This window comes from Nannospalax galili, unplaced genomic scaffold (assembly GCF_000622305.1).
Source record: "Nannospalax galili isolate Female #2095 unplaced genomic scaffold, S.galili_v1.0 scaffold395, whole genome shotgun sequence".
NCBI lineage: Eukaryota > Metazoa > Chordata > Mammalia > Rodentia > Spalacidae > Nannospalax > Nannospalax galili.
Window position 1 is genome coordinate 884,864 of NW_008335527.1, and position 21,678 is coordinate 906,541.

The 21,678-nt window shown below is 45.7% G+C and overlaps 1 protein-coding gene and 1 non-coding gene across 2 annotated transcripts in view; one reads left to right on the forward strand and one right to left on the reverse strand.

The window, feature by feature from the left end:
• Positions 1 to 7,571: 7,571 nt before the first annotated feature.
• Zc3h12d (zinc finger CCCH-type containing 12D) overlaps positions 7,572 to 21,678 on the forward strand; it is a 31,334-nt gene continuing 17,227 nt past the window's right edge. Inside the window, 2 exon segments of the mRNA XM_008830430.2 lie at positions 7,572 to 7,636; positions 11,752 to 12,135. Of these exon segments, the coding sequence (XP_008828652.2) occupies positions 7,581 to 7,636; positions 11,752 to 12,135 (440 nt within the window). The 5' untranslated portion in view covers positions 7,572 to 7,580.
• Positions 21,052 to 21,176, reverse strand: LOC115069909. The gene has a single exon (XR_003849154.1). It is a non-coding gene; the product is annotated as a small nucleolar RNA SNORA40 (small nucleolar RNA).

Genomic DNA, 21,678 nt, shown 5'->3' on the forward strand with positions numbered 1-21,678 from the left:
AAAAAAAAAAGTCACAAGTAGGCTAAACTGGCTAGCCAATGAGCCTCGGAGCCATCCCTCTAGTCTGTGCCTCTGTAGTGCTAAGACTGCAAGCCTGTATTACTATATATGAGGTCTAGGGGTTAAACTCAGGTCCTTATGTTTGCAAGGCAAACACTTTATCCACTCAACTATCTGCATAGCTCCCGTCTCTTTTTTACATTTATAGTGTGGCAGGGGCACATATGTGATCAGAGGACAACTTGAGAGAACCAGTTCTCTTCTTCTACCTTGTTCATCCTGGGGATCCAACTCAACTCATGAGACTTGACAGCAAGTACATTTGTCTACTGCGCTATCTCACTGGCCCATAAATTAAGATTCTTACAACCTGTTGTATTAAGCTCGTGCAGCATGGTAGTACTCTTCAATCTCCCCAAAGGATTTCTTCTTTGACCTGTTGTCCTATACCAAAGAAAATAGTGTTTGAACCCTGGCGTAGTGGTGCACACCTGTAATCTCAGCACTAGGGAAGCTGAGGCAGGAGGACTGTGAGTTCAAGGCCAGCCTAGGCAACATAGCAAATTCAAGGGTAGCCTGGGATACACACAGAGACTTTGTTTCAAGAATCCTAAATAAGGGGCTGGAGAGATGTTAGTGGGTAAGAGAGCTTGCCGTTCAAAGACAAGGACCTGAGTTTGAATCCCAAGAATACACATAAAAGCCAGGCATGGTCACTTGTGCCAGTGACTCTAGAGTTTGGGGTTGGATACAAGTGGTGCACACAGACACACACACACAGACACACACACAGACACACACACAGACACACACACACACACACACACACACACAAAGAAAATAGTGTTTCAAAGAGCTCATCCAAGGATCCCACTGGCAGTCTGTGTCTCTGGGTTCTGTTGTTTCATATGATGCACAAACCAGGCTCATTTTCCCATGGAAATGTCTACCCCGAGATGGGATGTAAAGGACCGCTCTGGCACCTCTGCACATATGTGTAGATGTGTGCATCTGTGTATCTGCAGCTGAAGATGTTGCATGATGCTCAACATTAGATTTATAGTTCTTAAAAAATTTAGTGCCAGGAAGACAGTGCTCCTAAAAGTTCCACATGCTTTCTCAGATAGCTGTGTGCTCAGAGGTAATGTGTACTTGTATAAAGAACATACTTTGGGGCCCTGAGTTTCAATCCTGACTCTATCACTTATTGAGTAAACCTGGTCAGTTTAGTGACCCTGTCTCAACTTTTATAACCTTTAAAATAAAAATAATTATCCTTTGGGACACTTTTATGTACTTACCAAATATTTTGTAGGTGGTAAATGAATGGTGGTTGTAGCAAATCCACCAAGATGTCAGAAAATTTGAAACTAGAATTGGTATTCCATTGTTGTGACTCTTTGAACCTAGTTTTCAAATACAGTATTTTTGTCTTCTAGTGAATTCTCATTATTCTTGAAATTTTATTCTAGTTATCTCCTTCTAAATTTATATTGCATACAATTCTCATAGAGGCCAGAAGAGGGCATCAGATCCCCTGGAACTAGAGTTTCAGAAAGTTGTTAGCCATCATGTGGCTGCTGGGAACTGAACCCAGGTCCTCTGCAAGAGAGCCAGTGCTCTTAACTGCTGAGCCATCTGTCCAGCTAAAAAGATGTTTTTAAAATTTATTTTTATTAAATTTTGTTGTATTTCACACAGAATATCTCAAACAATCTGAATCATCTTTATAGCCCCGTCCCCACCAGCACCCTCCCATAGCCCCCGCCCCCGGCACTGGAACCCATATACTCTGTCCTAGGCATTAAGACCCACTGTGTCACAGCTAAGATGATGATTTTGTCTTTTTGGGACAGGGTCTCCCTGTAGCCCCAGCTGTCCTGGAACTCACTATGTAGACCAGGCTGGCCTTGAACTCACAGAGATCCGCCTGCCTCTGCCTCCTGAGTGCTGGGATTAAAGGCATGGGCCACTACGCCTGGCCAGCTAAGATGATTTTTAAAAAAGATTTATTTTATTACTTTATGTATATGTGTGTATATCTGTGTGTCTCTGTGTATGCCATGTGTGTGCAGGTACTTGAAGAGGCCAGAAGAAGGAGTAGGATCTCCTGGAACTGGAGTTATAGGTCGTTATAAGATACCCAACATGGCTACTTGGAACCAAACTCAGTTTCTCTGGAAGAGCAGTAAGGGTTTGTAATGCCTGAGCTATCTCTCCAGCCACCCTTCCCCCATCCACCTCCCACTTTCTTTTTAAGGTGAAGTCTCATTTATCCCAGACTGGCCTGAAACTTTATCATTCAGAATGACCTTGAAAATTTTCCCATTCTTCTCCCACATACCAACTTCAAGCTGGAATTAGAGATGTGCACCACCACCTAAGTCTTACACAGGGCTTCGTGCATGCTAGACAAGCACTCTACTAACTTAGTTACCTCCCCAGCCCTCTAAGTGTTTTTTTTTTTAATAATTTAAAAAATATTTTATTTTTATTTTCTGTGTATGAGTGTATTGTCTGCATGTATGTAAGTGCACCTGTGTCATGAAATGCCCATGGAGGTCAAAAAAGGGCATAGGATTCCCTGGAACTGGATGGTTGTTAGCCCCCATGTGGGTGCTGGGAATTGAACCTGGGTCCTCTGCAAGAGCAGCCAATGCTCTTAACTGCCGAGCCATCTCTCCAGCCCCCCTCGACGTAGTTTTTAACTGCTTAGATTGCTTCAAGTCTTTGGGGGTATGTGGAGGATAGATAAAGCAGGGTAACAAACTGCAGTTGTTATTTGTTATTTCCTCAGCACCAGCTCTCGAGTTCTAAACTCAGCTTGACCCCCTGGCTATGTCCTTGGACAAGCCAGTTAGGGGTGGAGTTAACTGGTGGGTAGTGGCCTCTGCGCAGTTTGTTTCCCTTCTTTCTTATGATGACCATTGTGGAACACCCCAAAGTCAGGAAACACACAGAATTCTGAGTCTGTTGTCTGTACTTGGTGAGACACTACCCACAGATGGGCTGCAGAATGCTGTGCTGGATAGACTTGGGGCCAGACTCCACCTGCCTCAGTGAGAGAAGCAGCTGCCCAGCTCTCTCCATGCAATGTGGCATTGAGGGGAGCCCCATGCCCCAGCCCCCACACTCCAGAGAAATTCATTATTTGTTGGGACTTCTGCCTTTGTGAATGAAGGCGCAGAGTCCTTCTCCAGGCCCAGGCTGTGTACACCCCACAGCTAGCTCTGTTTTCTTGCAGTAACACTTCCCTCTTGCAGGCTGTGGTCTTGTTCAGCTGAGCATCAATTCCCCTAGGAGCAACTTCAGAGTAGATGCTCTTCCCAGCTGCAGCGGAGGGGGAACTGGAGAAGCAGTTCTCACCCTCAGATTCTTGGTGCTTTTTCCCTCACACCTCTTGGCCTTCCTGGGAGGAGGCTGGTGCTGCAGCCTTCAGGAGAGTGTGTTTTGTATGGTTTCTGAACTTTGATTCGTTGACTCATACCAAGGCGCAAACTTCGGAGGCCTCCTACTCTGATTGCTTTGTTCCTTTTATTCTTCACTCAAAGCTTAAGTACCTTTCACAGTCGAACCTGACTCGTTGTGCAGGAAGTGGAGCACTGGCACGGAGTGGCTTCCTTCAACTGCATGGCCTGGGCTAGCAGCCCTTCTCTGACTCTAGGAACTCCTGAGCAGCTGAGCCGTCCCTGGCTGGACAGGGTCAGTGTGAAGACTTGGGCAGCTGGGCAGCATCTGTTGTAAGGATCCGAGGGACACTCCCTGCTGGTGAGTGCTGTGCCCAGGAATCAGTCAACAACGTGGCAAGCTGTTGGTACAGACCAGTCAAGGGAGGAGAGTGAGTGAAAAGCAGGTTGGAGAGCAGTGTGCAGGTGAGGACTACCCTGAACACTCAGCCTTTTCCCATCTTAATTTTTTTTAATGTTCAATTACAGAAATAAGGTACACATCTTTTAACTGCCTGTTGGTGTGATCTCTGTTCACTTTTAGCAAGGATTTGTGTGTGTGTGTGTGTGTGTGTGTGTGTGTGCGCGGGGAGAGGGGTAAGCTCTTCAGTTTAAGTAAGAACTCCAGTCATGGACTTTGCAGCGAGTTTTATGTGATGAAGTCAGGCTCTGTGGCTCTGTCCTCAGGCTCACAGAAGTGTCCACTGGTCTACATATTGCTTCTGTGGTACCTAGTTTCCTGCCTGAAGGCAGATCAGGAACCTTTGGCAGCAGCCTCAGGGCCAATGAGGAGACTGAACTGTCTTAATTTGATTTCACTAATTCTCTGCAGCCATTAGAAAACTCAGTTTTGTCATTCAAGATTAGGGGCTTTTCCCCCTGGCCAGATGATGCCATACTGGAGTCCTCACACCTGACACATGAATAGGGATATGGATCTTTCATTCACACCTCTAAGTTACCTATAGCAGTAGGGAAGAGGGGACGTAAGGTTGAAAAGAAAACAAAAGTCTAGGCCAGCACACTCATGTTCGTAGTAACTGATTTTATAATTACAAAACAACTTTTTTACTTAGTTTTTATTTTATGTGTTTAAGTGTTTTGCCTACATGCATGCAGTGCCCACAGAGGCCAGAAAAAAGCATCAGATTCCCTGGAACTGAAGTTACGGACAGTTGTTAGCCATCAGGTGGGTGGTAGGAATCAAACCCAGGCCCTTGGCAAGAGCAGCCAGTACATTTAACTGCTGAGCCATCTCTTCAGTCACTCAAGTTTGTAGTAGCTTGAATCACAGTAACCAAGAGGTAGAAGCAACTCAGGGGTCTGTGGCTGGATGAATGGACAGATGCAACATGTAGAATATACCAGGGGGGTTATTCTTCAGCCTCAAAAGGAAGGAAATTCTGATACATATGACATCATGAATGAACAACATGGAGCACATTAAGCTAAGTGAAATAAACTGTGACAAAAGGACAAAAGCTGGATGATTCCACTCACATGTGGTATCCAGAAAGGTCAAGTGCATTGAGACAGTAGAAATGTTGCCAGCTGGGGCAGGTAGAATGGATGGTCAGAGGAGAGTTTTTATTTATTTGAAACAGGGTCTCCCTGTGGCCCTCACTATGTAGACCAGGCTAGCCTTGATGTCACAGAGATCGGCCTGCCTCTGCCTCCTGAGTGCTGGAATTAAAGGTGTGCACCACCATGTCAGGTAGGCATAGTTTTTGTTTTACAGGATGAAGAGGTCTAAGGATGGATGGTAGTAGCAGTTGCTTAACTTGAATGGATTTAATGCTACAGAACTGGTATGTTTAAAGTGAGACCTTGTGTATGCTAGGCAAGCACTCTACCACTAAGCTACATGCCTAGCCCCTTGAAATTTTTTTAAATTAAAAATTCTTTTTGGAAAGGGCATGGACAAGCAGACAAAAAACAAAAACAGTTTTGTGGGATAGAGTCTGCTTCTCTGTGACTTCCTCTAAATCTAACTGAAAAACAAAACAAAACATCAAACTGGAGATCTGTGGTCAAGCACTAAACTTTTTCATGGACTCTGTTGAGAAGCTGAGGGCAGGATGACTTTCTCTTTACCATGGTCAACTTCCAGTGGTGGATCCTCCTCAGCGTGGCCTTGGGGGCAGGACAGGGTACTGAATGGGTACAGTTGGGCCTCTGTGTTGTGGAGGCACACTGCAGGTGACCACTGGAGGGCGCCCTCTGGCCTGAGCGACAGATACCGCTTCTCTTGGCAGGCTGGTCTCCCATTTAATACCTCTGTGCAAGTCATCAAAGGCTATTTTCCTCACACAAACTGCATCGTGAGGAATGAGGTAGCACGATCTATCGGGAAGGGAGGTTGGGTTTCCACAGTGTAGGAAGTAGCACTTGACAGTTATGAAATGCTGCACACACAGGTGCTATCTGTGAATCTTTATCCCATGGCCTTTCCTCCTCTTTTGGTTTCTTGTTTCCTGGGAGGCTCTTCCAGACAGGGTGACAAACCTTGGGCCCAGGAGCCTTCGACCTGGGTCTGCTGATTCCAGAAGAGATCCATGTGATCTGATTCCCCTGTCTCACCTGTGATGTTCCCCCCTCCTTCTGTCCCTTTTCTTTCTTCTGTTCTCTTCGGTGTCTCTGACTTCGGATTCCACTAGGAAGCCTTCCCATGGGATGGTTCCCTTGAGTACCGTGCATAAGGAGAAGAGAGTTGGGCTGCTGACCACTGTAAGAGCTCCTGAGGAGATATGGAAGATTTTGATGCTGTTACTTCTGGGCTGTTTGTGACTTGCAGTCAAGATTGAGGAAGAAAACTGAGATGAAGTTGTTTAAACTTTCAAGTCTTAAAAATAGAAAGGCAAAGCAAGCAGCTGGGTGTTACAGCTCCAGGACGGTCACATCCTGGTCGGGTAGGACAAGGGGAGGCTCCTGAGAATAGGCCCTCACCCCTAGTTCCTTATTTAGAAGACATTTGTTTTAAAAGGAAATGAAGTTGATGTAGAGGTCCCAAGGGAGAATTATTTTCTGCAGTAGGTGATTTCTTTCTGTAAATTTTGTATAAAAACAGCTGTCTGGTTGCACACGTATCTTTTGAAAAATCTCAGAAAATGAGCCCTGGTTGGTGGTGACTTGCAGGCTCTGTGGAAAGCTTCAAGTGCTGACGAGGGTCCCATGTGGCCGTCTGCCTGCCCACCCCAATCAGATGCAAGGCTTTTCTTTTTTTTTTTTTTTAAATTTTATTTATTACTGCCTGCATGTATATAAGTACACCCATGTCATGCAGTGCCTGTGGAGGTCTGTTTCTCTTTCATTGATTTATGCCCTGATTCTCATGGGAGTGATAGTGAGGTCAAGGTGGCTATTGTTTGCCACATGCCTGGAGTTTACAAATGGTGGGGCACTAATTCAAGGTGAGAGAAGTTCAATTTAGTATAAAGAGACTGACTAGGCTAAAGGGTAGGATTCTATACACAATAGTTAGCTTTTTAATATTTTATTTATTATTTTTATTTTATGTGGATGTGTGTATTGCCTGGAAGAGGCTGTTGGATCCCCTGGGACTGGAGTTTTGGACAGTTGTTAGCTGCTGTGTGGGTGCTGGGATTTGAACCTGGGTCTTCTGCAAGAACAACCAGTGTTCTTAACCACTGAGCCATCTCTCCAGCCCAGATGCAAGGCTTTTCATTTTAAATGCTCTTGTTTTTGTCACACCTGGCTGCAGTTACAAAACAAACACTAAAGGGAAACTACCCAGTTGCGTTTTGCTTTTTCCATTTCTGCAGTGGTAAAATGTGCCTCCTTCCTGAGCACAGCTCAAAGTGACAAGCTATTTTGGGAATTTACTGTTTGTTACTTTTTGTCATTTACTAGCTATGTAGGCTTTACTCTGTGCTACTCTGAGCCTCAGTTTCCCTATCTTCCTATGAGGAGAAACAGGAAGTTTAATTAAGAGCTTATAAAAATGACGAAACCAGGAAGAGCCACACAACAGGAGCGTTTCCACTCCCCCGCCCCGCACTCCCCACCCCTGGTTGCCATCTTTCTGTTCTTCCTCTCTCTCTGGAATAAGTGTAGCGGTGCTTGCATGAGTGACAAAGGGTGAAGGTAGGGTGTGGATGGGGCATCAGAACTGGAATGCTTTCAGAGGATGTAACAGTGGGCTTAGCCTGTGGAGGGAGCAGGCATTCCAGGTAAGGGCAGAGCCTGAGTAAAGGAGTTGTGGAGTTACCCCCAGTGTGAGGTGACTGTCAAATTGGTGAGTGTTCTCTTTCAAGTTGGGCTCCAGCCAATGGTGCTGAAAGAGGACTGGTCCCTATTCACAGAGAGGTGAGACCAGACCAGAGACATGGGCCTAAGAGATTGGGAGATAGATCAGGGCTGATCGTGAAGCCCTGCCTCTCATGTGGGAGAGTTTTGACCTTTTACTCTGCGTAGGATGGAAGGATGTAGAGGTTTGGGGAAACACGATCAGTGGATATGCATTACTGGGTGGGGTATGCCAAGCAAGCAGCATATGGAGATCCCAGAGAGCTGTGAGGACAGCTCACAGTTTTTGGATGACCTCTGGCCTTTCTTTAACTTTCCTTTAAAAAGAAGTTTACATTTATTTATTTAGTGTGTGTGGGGGGGTGTCATGGCACTAGGGAATCAAACTCAGATGATCAGGCTTGGTGGCAAGCTCCTTTACCTGCTGTGCCATCTCCATGTCGCCTCTTTACCTTTCAAAAGAAGATAAGTCATGCCTCGCCTGTATTTTGAAAGCGCATTTTTCTAATTAAAACAATTATGCTGAGCTCGATCCCATATGGTAGATGGAGGGAACGGACTCTAGTAAACCTCCACACCCACACTGTGGCACACGTGCACACACATTTAATTGTGCTTATCTTAGATTTATGGCTTGTTATTTACATTTTTATCTATTTTCCAGAGTAGATTAAGAACAAGTTGAGATTGGATTGTGTCTTATTTTGTTTCTATGGAGTCCATACTGAGTAGGCGATCATTAAACTTGTTCCATGAAGGAGTGAGAAGACAGAACAGTATTGGAGGGAGCAGGGAGGACAGGGTAGCTGTGCAAAATGTCCAGAGACAGAATTAATGACTCACTGGATGTGGAAGTGAGGAGCCAAAGGTGACATTGAAACAGAAGATCCTATTCAGTGAGATTGTAAACTCAGGAAAAAAACATTTGGAGAGGAAAAAAGGCTCCAGCTTTGGTTACCTATTAAAGAAAAATCTACTGAATTCCTCAGTTCTAGGCATTAGGCAAAGTGATGGTGGCTCTGAAGATAGGTCAGAACACCTAAGTAACTCAGTCTCTTGATAAAGACAAATGACAATTCATTGTGAAATCTCAGAGGTGACGCTACGGTAGATGACACGACCAAGCTTTATTCTGTCTGTAGAATCCAGGATGGCTCTTCTGAGTAATGTGAGAGTTGAATTTGGAAGTTTGGCAAATGAAAAAGAGTAGTCTATACAGAGAGAAAGGTATTGCATAAGAACATTCTGGAAGACTTAGGGATCAGGAAGAGATTTACTTAGCTCTGAGTGAGGGCCATGTGAGTCACTGGTGAGTGCTGAGGTGGTTAAGGTCAGAGCCACACAGTGACACAGTTGTTTGGCATGCTCAGGGACCTGGAATCTTTGCTATAGTCACCAGGGATTTGGAGCAGAGGATTCTTTTAAGCAGAGAGAGATATGGTCTGATTTGTGTTAGAAATAGTATTGGCTCCAAGCCAGATGAGCTTGAGAAAGGAGCCATCAGTGGGCGAAGGCAGAGTGGGAGCTGAGCATGTAGGGGCAGCAGGAGAGGACTCTTTGTCTGAAGTTTGGCCTTGAAATTGTCCTGCACCTGGAAGGCCTTGGCTTTGTTAGCTCTGTCCCAGCTCCTGCCCTTCAGGGAGTGGTCCAAAAAGTCAAAGTGCAAGGCTAGCCCCGAAACACACATGCTGTGAAGGATTCACATGGGAGGATGGGATTTAAAGGTGAAGAACCTGGGAAGAGCACAGGGTAAAAAGAGGATAAGCAGGGGCTGGAGAGGTGGTTCAGCGGTTAAGAACACTGGTTGTTCTTGCAGAAGACCTGGGTTCAAATCCCAGCACCCACATGGCAGCTAACAACTGTCCATAACTCCAGTTCCAGGGGATCTGACAGCCTCTTCTGTCCTCCGTGGGCATTGCACAACATGGGTGCACTTACCTACATGCAGGCAATACATGTGTACACATAAAGTAAAATAAAAAAAGAAGATAAGCAAGAATCTTCACAGAGCAGGAACTGACAGAAATGGAAGACACTTCACATTTCCATCATGTGTTATGTGGCTAACCCTAAAGAACACATCCATCCATCCTCAATCTACCCTCCCTCCCTTCCTCCCTCCCTTCCTCCCTCCCTTCCTTCCTTCCTTCCTTCCTTCTCTGAGAGGATTTTAGTTATTTAGCCCAACTTGCCATCCTCTCCCTCCCTCCCTTCCTTCCATCCACCAGCAAATTTTCATTGGAATTCAATTATTCCAGGCACTGTCATAGATACTGGACATACAATACACAGCAGATCAGGCAAACTGGCTGGGAAAGATTTCCAGGAAGCATTGTTTTATTTTTTTTTTGTTTGGTTTTGGTTTTGGTTTTTGGAGTTTTTTGGTCTTTTCAAGACAGGTCTTCTGTAGCCCCAGCTGGCCTGGAACTCACTATGAAGACCAGGCTGGCCTCGATCTCATGGAGATCTACCTGCCTCTCCCTCCCGCGTGCTGTGATTAAAGGCGTATGCCACCACACCTGGCTTCAAGATATGTTTTAAAAGAGAAAAGCAAGTTGCTCACTAACACATAAAGCATAGCATCATTTATGTAAAGATAAAACATAAACAATCCTAAGATCATATTTTTGCCTCCATTAATATGTAAATAGGTGCACAGAGGAAGTGTTGGAGAGATGTGAACAGGTCATTAGGACAGGGACTATTGTAGATGCTGCCCAGGCGTTATGCTTTTTGCTTCTGTGTTGTTTGAATTTTTCATAGTAGGAAGGTTTTTGTGATTATATCTGCATTAAAAAAGATTTATTTTATTTTTTGTGTATGAGTGTTTTGCCTGCATGTGTGTATGTGCAGCATGTGTGTACAATGCCCTTGGAGGCCAGAAGAGGGCACTGTTCTCCTGGAACTGGAGATACAGTTGTGAGCTGAACTGAACCTAGGTCTTCTGCAAGAGCAGAACATGTTCTTAATGACTGAGCCATCTCTCTAGTCCTATGCTTGCATTTTAAGATGTTTCTGAAGGATGTTAAGTCTTTAGGGGTAGCAAAGAGAGAAAGACCCAGTGTGTCCTGAATGTTCCTCTTGATTTTGTTCTCTTTGCCTCTTGGAAACACCGTCAGGCTGCAGCTCCTTCCTTGTCACCCCCACCCAGGGAGGTTATGGGAGGGCACCCAAAGAGGAGGAGCCAAATTCCAGTCAGGACCTTCTGTTTTCAAGGTTCCATGTCATCTAAATCAAAGTCAGAGCCCAGCGCTGGATTCCTGGATAGCTTGTATTTTTCTGGGAGGGGAGCTTTGGCTCTACAGGGAGTATTTATTCTCCCCTGGTGAGCCTGGAGCCTATACTGCCTGCTAGGGCTGCCATAATGAGCTTGGCAAATGGGGGCTGACACAACAGAAAGTCACTGGGTTCTGGAGGCTGGAAGTCCAGAATCAGTCAACAGTGTTGGTTTCTTCCTAGGCATCTCTCCCTGGCTCTCTAACAGCCACCACTCTCCCTGCATCTTCCCATGGTCCTCCCTGTGTGCGTGTCTGAGTCCAAAGTGCCTCACTCTTCCTCTAAGAATAGCAGCCTTGAGTGACGATGTACCCTAAGTACCTCATTTGAAAGGTTCCATCTCCAAATTCATTCACATTCTAGGTACATTCTAGGTACCGGGACTGAGCACTTGAGTACAGAAATTTGGGTGGATGCTATCTTGCTCCTATTAGAGTCTGAAAATATGTTTCCTTGACTGGGTGCCTTGCTAATGCTTCCTTCCTAATGCTTGTTTCCTTGACTGGGTGCCTGGCTAATGCTCCCTGCAGAGCCATTCAGGAGTGAAGGCCTCAGAGAATGCACTAGTAAAAGCAGGGTGATTGCATCTGTGGCTCCCCAGACATACCGAGCAAATGAAAATCCCCAAGGGGACCAGGCTCACTGTGATTTCCTGACAGATAAGGCTGGGAGGGAGGAGCGCACACACAGCGAGCCCTCCTCACCCAGTAGCCCAACTGCCAGGCTGCTCGACGAACACCTGACTGTTGCTTTTTCTTTTTAGCTCATGCCTGTGGGGCTCTGCCAGGAGGAAGCTGGGGGCAGGACCCGTGCCAGGCACTGTCTGGTGCGATATGGAGCGTCCAAGCAAAATGGAGTTCTTCCAGAAGCTGGGCTACAGCCGTGAGGATGTAGTTAGGGTGCTGGGCAAGCTGGGTGACGATGCCCTGGTCAACGATATTCTGCAGGAGTTGATCCAGACAGGCAGCCGTCCCAGGGCCCAGGAAGGCCAGGCCAACAGCACGGGACCCCTGCTCGTGGCCCGAGGATGCTGCAGGGTCCTGGACTCTTCTCAGCAGGATGTGGAGTCAGGCCTAGAAGAGGCCAGTGGAGACCCAGCCAGCTCCCTGCGGCCCATTGTGATCGATGGCAGCAATGTGGCAATGAGGTAGGGCCCTACTTTCCTTCATACTGTTGCTTGGAGTTCCGGGCAGAGGCCTGGCTCTCAGGATAGGAACCATCCTCTGGTTTGGTCCAGAGAGCATTGGCACCAATGGATGGGGCCTTTTAAGATGACCATACAAAATAATAGGTTTCCTGATGACATAGTTGTACACGTGCATCATGTACTTTGAATATTCACTCTCCATTACCCTCTTTGTCTTCCCTCTCTCCTACTGTTCCCCTTCCCGAACCTTACCAAATAATACCTCTTCTGCTTTCATGCCATATATATGTACACGCACATATAAATCTAGATTCCATATGTATATGATCTTTGTTTCACTGAGTCAGGTTTAGTTTGCTTAACATGATGATTTCCAGTTCCATCTATTTTCCTGCAAATGACAATTTCATTCGTTAGGACCAAATAACGCTCCATTGTGTACACATATCACATTTTTTATAGCCTTTCATTTGGTGATGGACATCTAGGCTGATTTCATAATGAGGCTATTGTGAACAGGGCTTCCGTAAATATGGACTTGATGGTGTCTCTGTGCTGTGCTTGATTTAGATACATTTGAGGTATAGATCCAGGAGTGGTATCACTGGATCATATAGTAGTTCTAATTTTAGTTTTTAGGTTTTGTTTCTAATCTTAGATTGTCTTTGAATCTCTGTTCCATTTCTTTGTTTTCTGTTTTTTGGGACAAGGCCTCACTATGTAGCCCTGGCTAGCCTGGAACTCCATATGTAGACTAGGCTGGCCTTGAACTCACAGAGATCTGCCTGCCTCTGCCTCCCCAGTGCTGGCATGAAAGGCATGTTCCATCTCTTAGTAGCTATGTGAATGGAGCAAGTTGCCTCATCCTCTCCTTCTGTAATGTGGTATCAACCTTGCCTAGAGGGGAAGTGTGATAATCAGAACTGTGCAAAGAGCCCCCGCCAGTACCTGCTGCAAAGCCAGAATTTGGCAAGTGGGTGCAGTAACTGGACTCACCCAGAGGAGCAGCCTTCTTCGGGGGAAGGCAGCAGGCAACAGGCAGGAGCCCAGGGTCAGGTGCTGATAGCTGTGACTGTTCTGGACTGTCCCTAGCAGCAATGCTACTCTGGGAAAGCGAGAATACCCAGTTCCTTTTCTGTGCATGAAGCCAGCAGATCTCTGCTATCTTCCTTGGGGTTTGAGAACCAGAGGGCAAGTACTTGGGTTGGAAGCCCTCTGCTGGGGCTTTGTGGGGAGGCAAGGCCATAGTTCCTTTGTGAAGGCTGGAAGAAGAGTCTGTTGCCCTCTCATGCTGCTTTGAGCCTTGCAGATAGAGCTGGGACACTGTTTGTATCTTGGCTTCTGCATGTGTTTGGGGATTCCAGCATAATGCCACACGTGATCACTGTGCCTGATTTGGCAAAGCTCTGCTGTGGCACAATCTTTACAAACTGCCATGCTTCATTCTGGGTGAGGAGGGCATTGCGCAAACTTGTGGTGTGGCTTCCTTCTCCTGTCACTTACTTGGCTGAGTTACAGCTGGGCAGAGGGCAGAGCCATAGGAAATTGTTCACTGGCAGCTATAAATACTTGTGTTTCCCTTTTTAAAAGCTGAGTAGGAATTCCGAAAAGCAGTTATCAGCAGCTCCAAACGTGTCAACAGGCATCCAAAGTGCTCCCTGGGGATTTGGGCTCATTTTGAATTTGATATTGTAGAACAGAAGTTTGGAATGGTCCACCCCAATGTGGCCCAGCCTCAGGACTGTCCCCATATACCCAGCACGGACAGTATGTCCTAAGAGCATCCGTTCCATTTTTCACCTGCCAGGTCTGCCTGCCTCCATAATATCAGAGTTGATGTGCCCCCACTTCTCCCTGGGACAAGACCTACTAAGCAGGGTTGCTCTCACTGTCTCCCATATGCCCCCTGTTGGCAGCAGATGGGAAATCTGTGATATCTTGCTCTTAGGGTTTTTAAAAAATATTTTATTTATTATTTTTTATTTGTTATTTTTATTTTATGTGTATGCATGTGTTGCCTGCATGTAGGTAAGCACACCCATGTCATTCAATGCCTGCAGAGAACAGAAGAGACTGTCTGATTCCTTGGAACTGGAGTTACGGTCAGTTGTTAGGTGCCATGTGGGTGCTGGGATTTGAACCTGGGTCTTCTGCAAGAACAGTCAGTGTTCTTAACTGCTGATCCATCTCTCCAGCCTACTCTCAGGGGTTTTAAAGGGATTTTAAAGAATCTAGGGGCTGGAGAGATAGCTCAGCTGGTTAAAGGCATTTGTTACTAAGCCTAAGTTTGAGTCCTGGGACACACATGGTGGAGGGAGACAACTTTAGCAAGTTGTCCTCTGACTTTTCCATGTATGGACTACCCCCAAAATAAATAAACCTAATATATGTCTTTTAAATCTGGTAGTCTCCAACAGTCCTAGAAAGTGTGGAGTGAAGGGGTACCTGACCTCTGAGTGATCTGGACAAGGCTCCTCTCACTGGGTGGCAACTAGAAGAGGGATTTGAATGTAACATAGTGTTGTACATATCACAGCCCTCCCCAGCCCCAAGATGATGAAACAGAACTGCCATAGGACAAAAAGACCTCTTCAAGGGCTACAGGACAGTGTCAGCATTTTGGAGATCAGAAAACACTTTGGGGAACTGTTATGAGAAGGTGCCAGTGGAGGATTTTCTTTGGATGAGTGGTCTCAGTTGTTGCCAGGAATTCAAACTTAGACCACATCCTCTATTTGCACATGACCACAAAGTGTCCTAGGTCAGTCCATTCAATACCAAGCACTACCAGTACCTCAATCTCCCTCTCCCTACAGCTGTGATCAGCTTAGTCCTTCTGTGTGGGTTACAAATGGAAACCATTACTCAGATTTAACTGCAAAGAATGTGGCAAAGCCCAAGTATTTTCACATACTTACTGCCTACAAAATTATCTCAGTTACGTACACACACATACAGCCACCCACATACACACAGATACACAGACACACAGACACACAGACACACACACACACTTTCCCCACTTCCTGGCTCCCCAGAAAAGGCGTGAATTATCCAGTAACCTCCTTTACTGTGGACCTTAATTCATTCCTTCAAAGGCAGGTTCTAGGAACACAGGTGTCCCAGAGCCTGCTCCATTCCCTGCTCCTACAATGATGTCTACTGTGCCCTCCAACAGGAATTTAGATAGGACCCATGCTCCCAAGGCCTGCTATGAGAGATGCCCCTTCATAGAGAGTGGAGGATGGAATGCCAAACTGGTGCTTTATTATCTGCTGGCCATAGACTTCTAATAACTTTGAAAAGAGGGTTTCAGAAGATCCTGCCTCCTGGAGGTTTGTGGTGCCCCAGACACTGCTGTCCTTGGTTTTGGAAGGTGAAGCAACATTACATGTTACCTGACACTGGAGGGCTGGAATGAACACATGCCTTTTTACCTTTAATGGAAGTGTGTCTCATCTTTCACAGCTGGCTGCCTCTCTGTCCCCAGGAGTATGTGATGGCCTATGCCTTTTCTTACAGAGAACAGTAACCTGACTTTCAGGAGCAGTTTGAGTTTTGGTGTGTTTTTTTTTTTTCCCTCACAATCATTGGGAAGCTGTGTTCCAGTGGTTCCTTACAGGCCAAAACCTGTATGGGTTTCCTGTTGCCATTTGAGGGCTTAAGCAACATGTCTTTATTTGCTTTTATTTTTTGAGGACAGAAGTCTGACATGGGGCTCCTGGGTTAAAATCCCAGTGTCAGCAAAGTTGAGTTCCTTTCTGGAAGCTCCAGGGGAGAAATTTTCTTTCCTTTTCTTGCCTTTTCCTGCATGCCTGATTTGGGGCCCACCTATTTTCAAAGCCCGTGATGGCTGGAAAGGGTACACAGTGTGATGTGTGTACACACATGTATTTCTCTTCAGAGAATGAATATAGTTACTTTTTAATTGATACTTAAAGGGTCTATGATCCCCAAAGTGTTAGGAACTATTGAGATACAGTAAAACATTACAAATAATACAGTGATTTTTGGCCAGGCACCAAGCCACCGGTCAACACATGTTTAAGTGGACCATCTCTCCTTGTATCGGACCATCTCAGGTGCCTACAAAGCGACTTGATGGGTTTGGGGAAGGTCAGCACTAGCTCAAGTTAGACCCAACTCCCAGTGGTGTGTCCTCAACTGTATCATCTATGTAGAAGTTTCTGTGGATTTCTCTCCCATGTCTTTCAGTATGTTTACACCAAGGCTGTTGGTGATGGCTGAACCCAGATGACCCAGACTGACTCATGGGTTGAAGCCTTTTTTTGAGTAAGGGGGGGTGTATTTGTTCAGGATACACTGGAGTTTGAGTTTTATGAAATCCATTCTGACCACAACTCATTTACATGGAAGGGAACTAAAGTGTGGAGCTATCACATAATAGACTTTAAAAGTCTCTGTTCCTCATTATAATAACACAAGGAGTCCTTTGAGCTCCTCTAAGTGGGATTGACAGCTTGCTTTGTCATTTTGTAAACACTGGGTCAAACACTGAGAACCCTAAGTTGTAAAGTGGTTGAACATCAAACCAGCCTCTGGGAAGGAACGCCTCACTTGTTCGTGTTCCATCATCTGTCCATGGCTCTTGTGTCCCGCGTAGGAAATCAGGAGGTTAGAGGCAGAGGACAGAGCATGGTTCAGTGCCTGAAAGTCCAAGCTCTGGCCATTAGCTTAGGGTGGTCCAAGTCAATTGAGAGGCTGGAATGTCCTAGGCCTGCACTGTTTGTATGGCAGCCACTTGTCACCTGTGGCTGTTAAATTCTTGGAATGTGTCTAAGACCATGAAAGACCTGAATGTTGAATCTCATTTCCTTTTATAATTCCTTTGAATTAACTGTAATAGCTGCACATGTGAACATGAGCAAGTCTAGCTTTTCAGTTGACAGACTGAGTGACTTCCACGAGTCCCAGACTTTTTAAAAAAAATCTATTTGTACAATTAAGAAGTTGGACTAAGTAACTTCAAAAGGCTTTAAAAAAAATCTCTGAAATTCTAAGATTCAAAGACTTATTTTATATTTGCTAGAAAGATACATGTTTTTCCTCAAAGGAATTTCTCTTCTTTTTTGATTTATTTATTTGTATTTTATGTGTATGAGCATTTTGCCTACATGTATGTAAGTGTACCACATGTGCACAGTGCCCACAGAGACCAGAAGAAGGTGTCAGATTCCCTGGAACTGAAGTTATGGATAGTTGTTAGCTGCCATGTGGATGCTGGGAATTGAAACCGGGTCCTCTGCAAGAGCAGCCAGTGCTCTTAACTGCTGAACCTTGTCTCCAGCTCCAGAATATCTCTTCTTCAGAGACAAAGTAGCTTCTCCACGGCCACAGAGCAGCAAGTTCCAGCTCTGGGTTCAGTGCTCTTTCCACCCATCTCCTCCAGCAATTCCTATCCCTGTAGCTGTCCCTTCTCCCTGCATCTGGCCTAGGAAAGGACTGCAGTCCAGGAGGCCATATCCCCACAGTCTTTTATTCTGTTTCCAGGGCCCCCTGTGCTGAGTGGAGCTCTCTGGGTATATATGAACAGGATGTGCCAGGTCCCTACTCCCTTCTCCAGGGGCCTTCAGGGATAGTGCCAAGATGCTTCTTGTTGCCACCAATGCTAGAGCCCTCAGGTGCCATGTGTGCACTGAATTTTGTCTTTGATGGGCTCATAGGCCAGAGAGGAATCTCTATTACAGTCCCTTCAAAGGTGTGCATGTGTGTGTGTGTGAACTTGTGCACGCATGCATGCACAGATGTGTGCACTTGTACACGAGCTCCTGTGAGAGAGAGAGAGAGAGCAAGCAAGATGTCAGCCTGTTAGGTGAATACCTGATTCTCTGAACATGTGGCTTTAAGGCAAATGTCCAGCAGTACCCTTCTACATTAGACACAGTCTCATGTAGCCAAGGCTGGCTTCAAATTATAGCAGAAGATCACCTTGAACTTTTTGTTTTGTTTTGTCTTTTTGAGACAGGGTCTCCCTGTAGCCCCAGCTGTCCTGGAACTCACTATGTAGACCAGGCTGGCCTCAAACTCACAAAGATCCACCTGCCTCTGCCTCCCAAGTGCTGGGATTAAAGGCGTGCACCACCACACCCAGCGATCACCTTGAACTTTTAATTCTCTGCCTCTACCTTTAGTGTTGGGATTATAGACAGGTACCACTGTGCCTGATTTCATGTGGTTCTGGGAATGAAGCCCAGGGTTTTGTGTATACTAGGCACGTATTCTACTAACTGAATTACATCCACAGCCTATCTGTCTCTTTCCTTCCCTTCCTTCCTTCCTTCCTTCCTTCCTTCCTTCCTTCCTAAAATAGTTCCGGCTACCCTAGAAACCACAATCCTATCTCAGCCTCCCAAGTGCTGGGATTATAGGTGTGGGCTACCACACCTGGCTGCCAGCAACATTTGGCAGAGAAGGCACTATTACTTAAAACCTTCTAGAAGCTGCATGCTTGTGATTGAGGAGCAACATGGATTCTCAGGAGGCCTCATGGCCACATGTCCTTGTGGGGGCTGAGGAACTCCTAAATGTCTAGCCTGTTTCCTGTTCTGTAGGCAAATCCAAGGAAGGTGGGAGTTGCAGTGTGATGCTTGGCAGAAAGCCTTCTTCTCAAGGCCTGAAGTAGCGCTCCATTTGAATGTATCTTACATCCTCACTGCGGGGCTACTAGACCTTTGGTTTGGGTGGTCTTTTACATTTTAAACTCAGAAATCTGGCAAAGTCGGCTTCTTCTGGACAAAGGAATTGTTGAGAGAAGAGCTCCAGCTGAAATCGTATGTCTGATTTCATCCGGCCTCTTCATGGGCTTTGTGGAGGAAGGGAAGAGATAGAAGCTTTACTTCTTTGCGTGCTTGCTTGTTTTCTTTTGTTTTCAGACAGGGTCTTGCTATGCAGCCATGGTGGCCCTGAACTCATGATCCTCCTGCCTCAACTTTCCGAGTGCTGGGGTTATAGGTGTATATCACTTTGCTTGAGCCAGTTGGAATTTTACTTCTGAGCTGGAGGTCTGACTCACTTCTAAATTTGCAATCCTGCTCTGACCAACATCAGCTTTGGCCTCCTACCCAAGTGTGCACACATTTCTGCCTTATAAGATGAGGGGGACAGTGAAACTTTTGTTTACTCCCTTTCTTTCTGCTGACCCGAGCTGGGTGAGAACTCCCAATGAGTAGATTCAGAGTACTGGCACTTGAACCCCCAAAGAGAATAGTGTAGGAAGAGCAGAGCTCCTCCATCTCAGAGTCCTAAGACACCCTTGTTTATCTCTTCCTTTTTTCCAACCCCATTACCATAACCTTGTTCCCCATGGCATCCTGTGAGCCCCTGACTTCTACAGGAACTTCTTGGGCACTTGTCAAAGATACAGTGTATACAATTGCATTGTCTAATTTCTGTAAATGACAGTTTCCTAACTGGCTCCCTGAGGCACAGTTGTCATGTAGGCAAAATTTGTTTCAGATACCAACCACTTCCTCTTTCTACTCTCCCAATATTCAAAACTTCTGGGCTCTTGTTTCCTTTTCCCATGATCTCATGGTAGCTGGTTCCCAGTGTCTGTTAATCTCTCCATGAAAGGTCCTGTTCCAAGTGGAAGGATTTTAACTGCACATGACTTACTGCCCTGAAGAGCTGCCCCGAGGTCCTAGGGAAAGGAAAGGAGGCATTTGTAGTGTCAGGATCAGTTACCATCAGTTCAGAGAGCTGGGTACATCTCTTTGCTTCAGTTTCCTTAAGAGTAAAATGGGGGTCATTTACTAAGGGAAGTAATGTAATGAAGGAATGAGCCAAGTAGCCTGGCAAACAGAACTCTCTGTCTATATTAAAATGAGCTTCAAAAAAAGAAAAAGAATCTCCAAATTTCTCCAAGCCCACCCCCAAAAAGAGCCTCCAAAACCAGAAGGGACATCTCTTCTTTTGTTCTTGTTTTTTTTTTTTTAAGACTTATCTATTTTATGTGTATGAGTGTTTGCAGGAATGTATATATGGGTACCATGTGTGTACAGTCCCCTTGAAGGCCGGAAGAAGGTGTCAGATCCCCTGGAGCTGGAGTTACATATGGTAACTGGCATGTAGGTTCTGGGAACTGAATCTGGATCCTCTGCAAGAGAAGCAAGTGCTTTTAAATGCTGAGACATCTCTCTAGCCCTCTATTGTTTTAAGAGAGGGTCTCAAGTAGCCCCTGCTAGCCTCAAACTTACTGTGTAGCCAAGGATGACTTTAACTTTCTGCTTCTCCTGCCTCCCCCTCCTGAGTGCTGAGATTATAGGCATGAACCGCCAAGCCTGGCTTATTTGGTGCTAGGAGCAAATCCAGGGCCTCATACATACGGGTCCCTGTATTTTGGTTTCTTGAGAAAATGTCTTACTTTGTAATCCAGGCTGATCTAACAAACTTGCCAACCTGTTTCTCAGCCTCCTTAGTGCCACCAAGTCCTGGGAGGTCTCTTCTCAGCGCCCAGCATAGAACCTTGTTGTAGTAGATGTTCATAAGTCGGTGCCAAGACAACAATGAATGCATAGAGAATGCATTTTCTTGGGGAGGGGACACAGTACAAGTATCTGGGACTCTACCAGAGCTTAGTTGTTTTCCCTTCCTTCAGCCACGCACACACCAAAAGGTCAGGGAGAGAAAGCTGCCTTGATTTTTGCTTTTAAATTTTCAACTACGCCAGGCATAGTGGCATACACCTTTAGTCCCTGCACCCAGGAGGCAGAGGCAAGGAGAATCTCTGTGAGGTAGAGGCCCGCAGGATTGACATAGCAAGTTCCAGGCCAACTGGAGTTATAGGGAGAGCATGTCTCAAACAAAACAAAACACAGGCAACAAAACAACATATCAGTTACTTTTAGAACCAACAATATTACCACTACCACCATCACTTTGAACTGTTTCAAGTATCATAGTCCTTCTTACATGTATTCAAACTCACACTGAACAGTGAGTTCTGGAGTTTCAAAAGAGGATTTACTTTTGCACCTGTCCTTAAGTCTTTGTCTACCATGTCAACAAAGACACACGGTGCTACATGGCTTTTGGGTGTTTAAAACAGATCCATGAAGAGTCCCAGGAGACAGAGAAATTAAGAAATAATTTTCAGGGACTGGAGAAGTGGCTCAGTGGTTAAGAATACTGGCTACTCTTGCAGAGGACCTGGGTTTGGTTCCCAGCACCCACCTCATGGCTAATAACCATTTGTAACTCTAGTTCCAGGGGATTCAAGACCCTCTTCTGGCCTCCATGGGTATTGCATGCACATGGTGCACTTACATGCAGGCAAAACACTCATACACATAAAAATAAAGAAAAATTTAAAAAGAACGGGCAGAGGGGCTATAGAGATGGCTTAATGGTTAAGAGCACTGATTGCTCTTGCAGAGGACCCAGGTTCGATTCCCAGCACCCACATGGCTGCTACAAACCGTCCTTAACTTCAGTTCCAGGGGAATCCGAAGCTCTCCTCTAACCTCTGGGGCATTGCACGGCACAGGTGCACTCACATACAAGCAGGCAATACACTCATACACA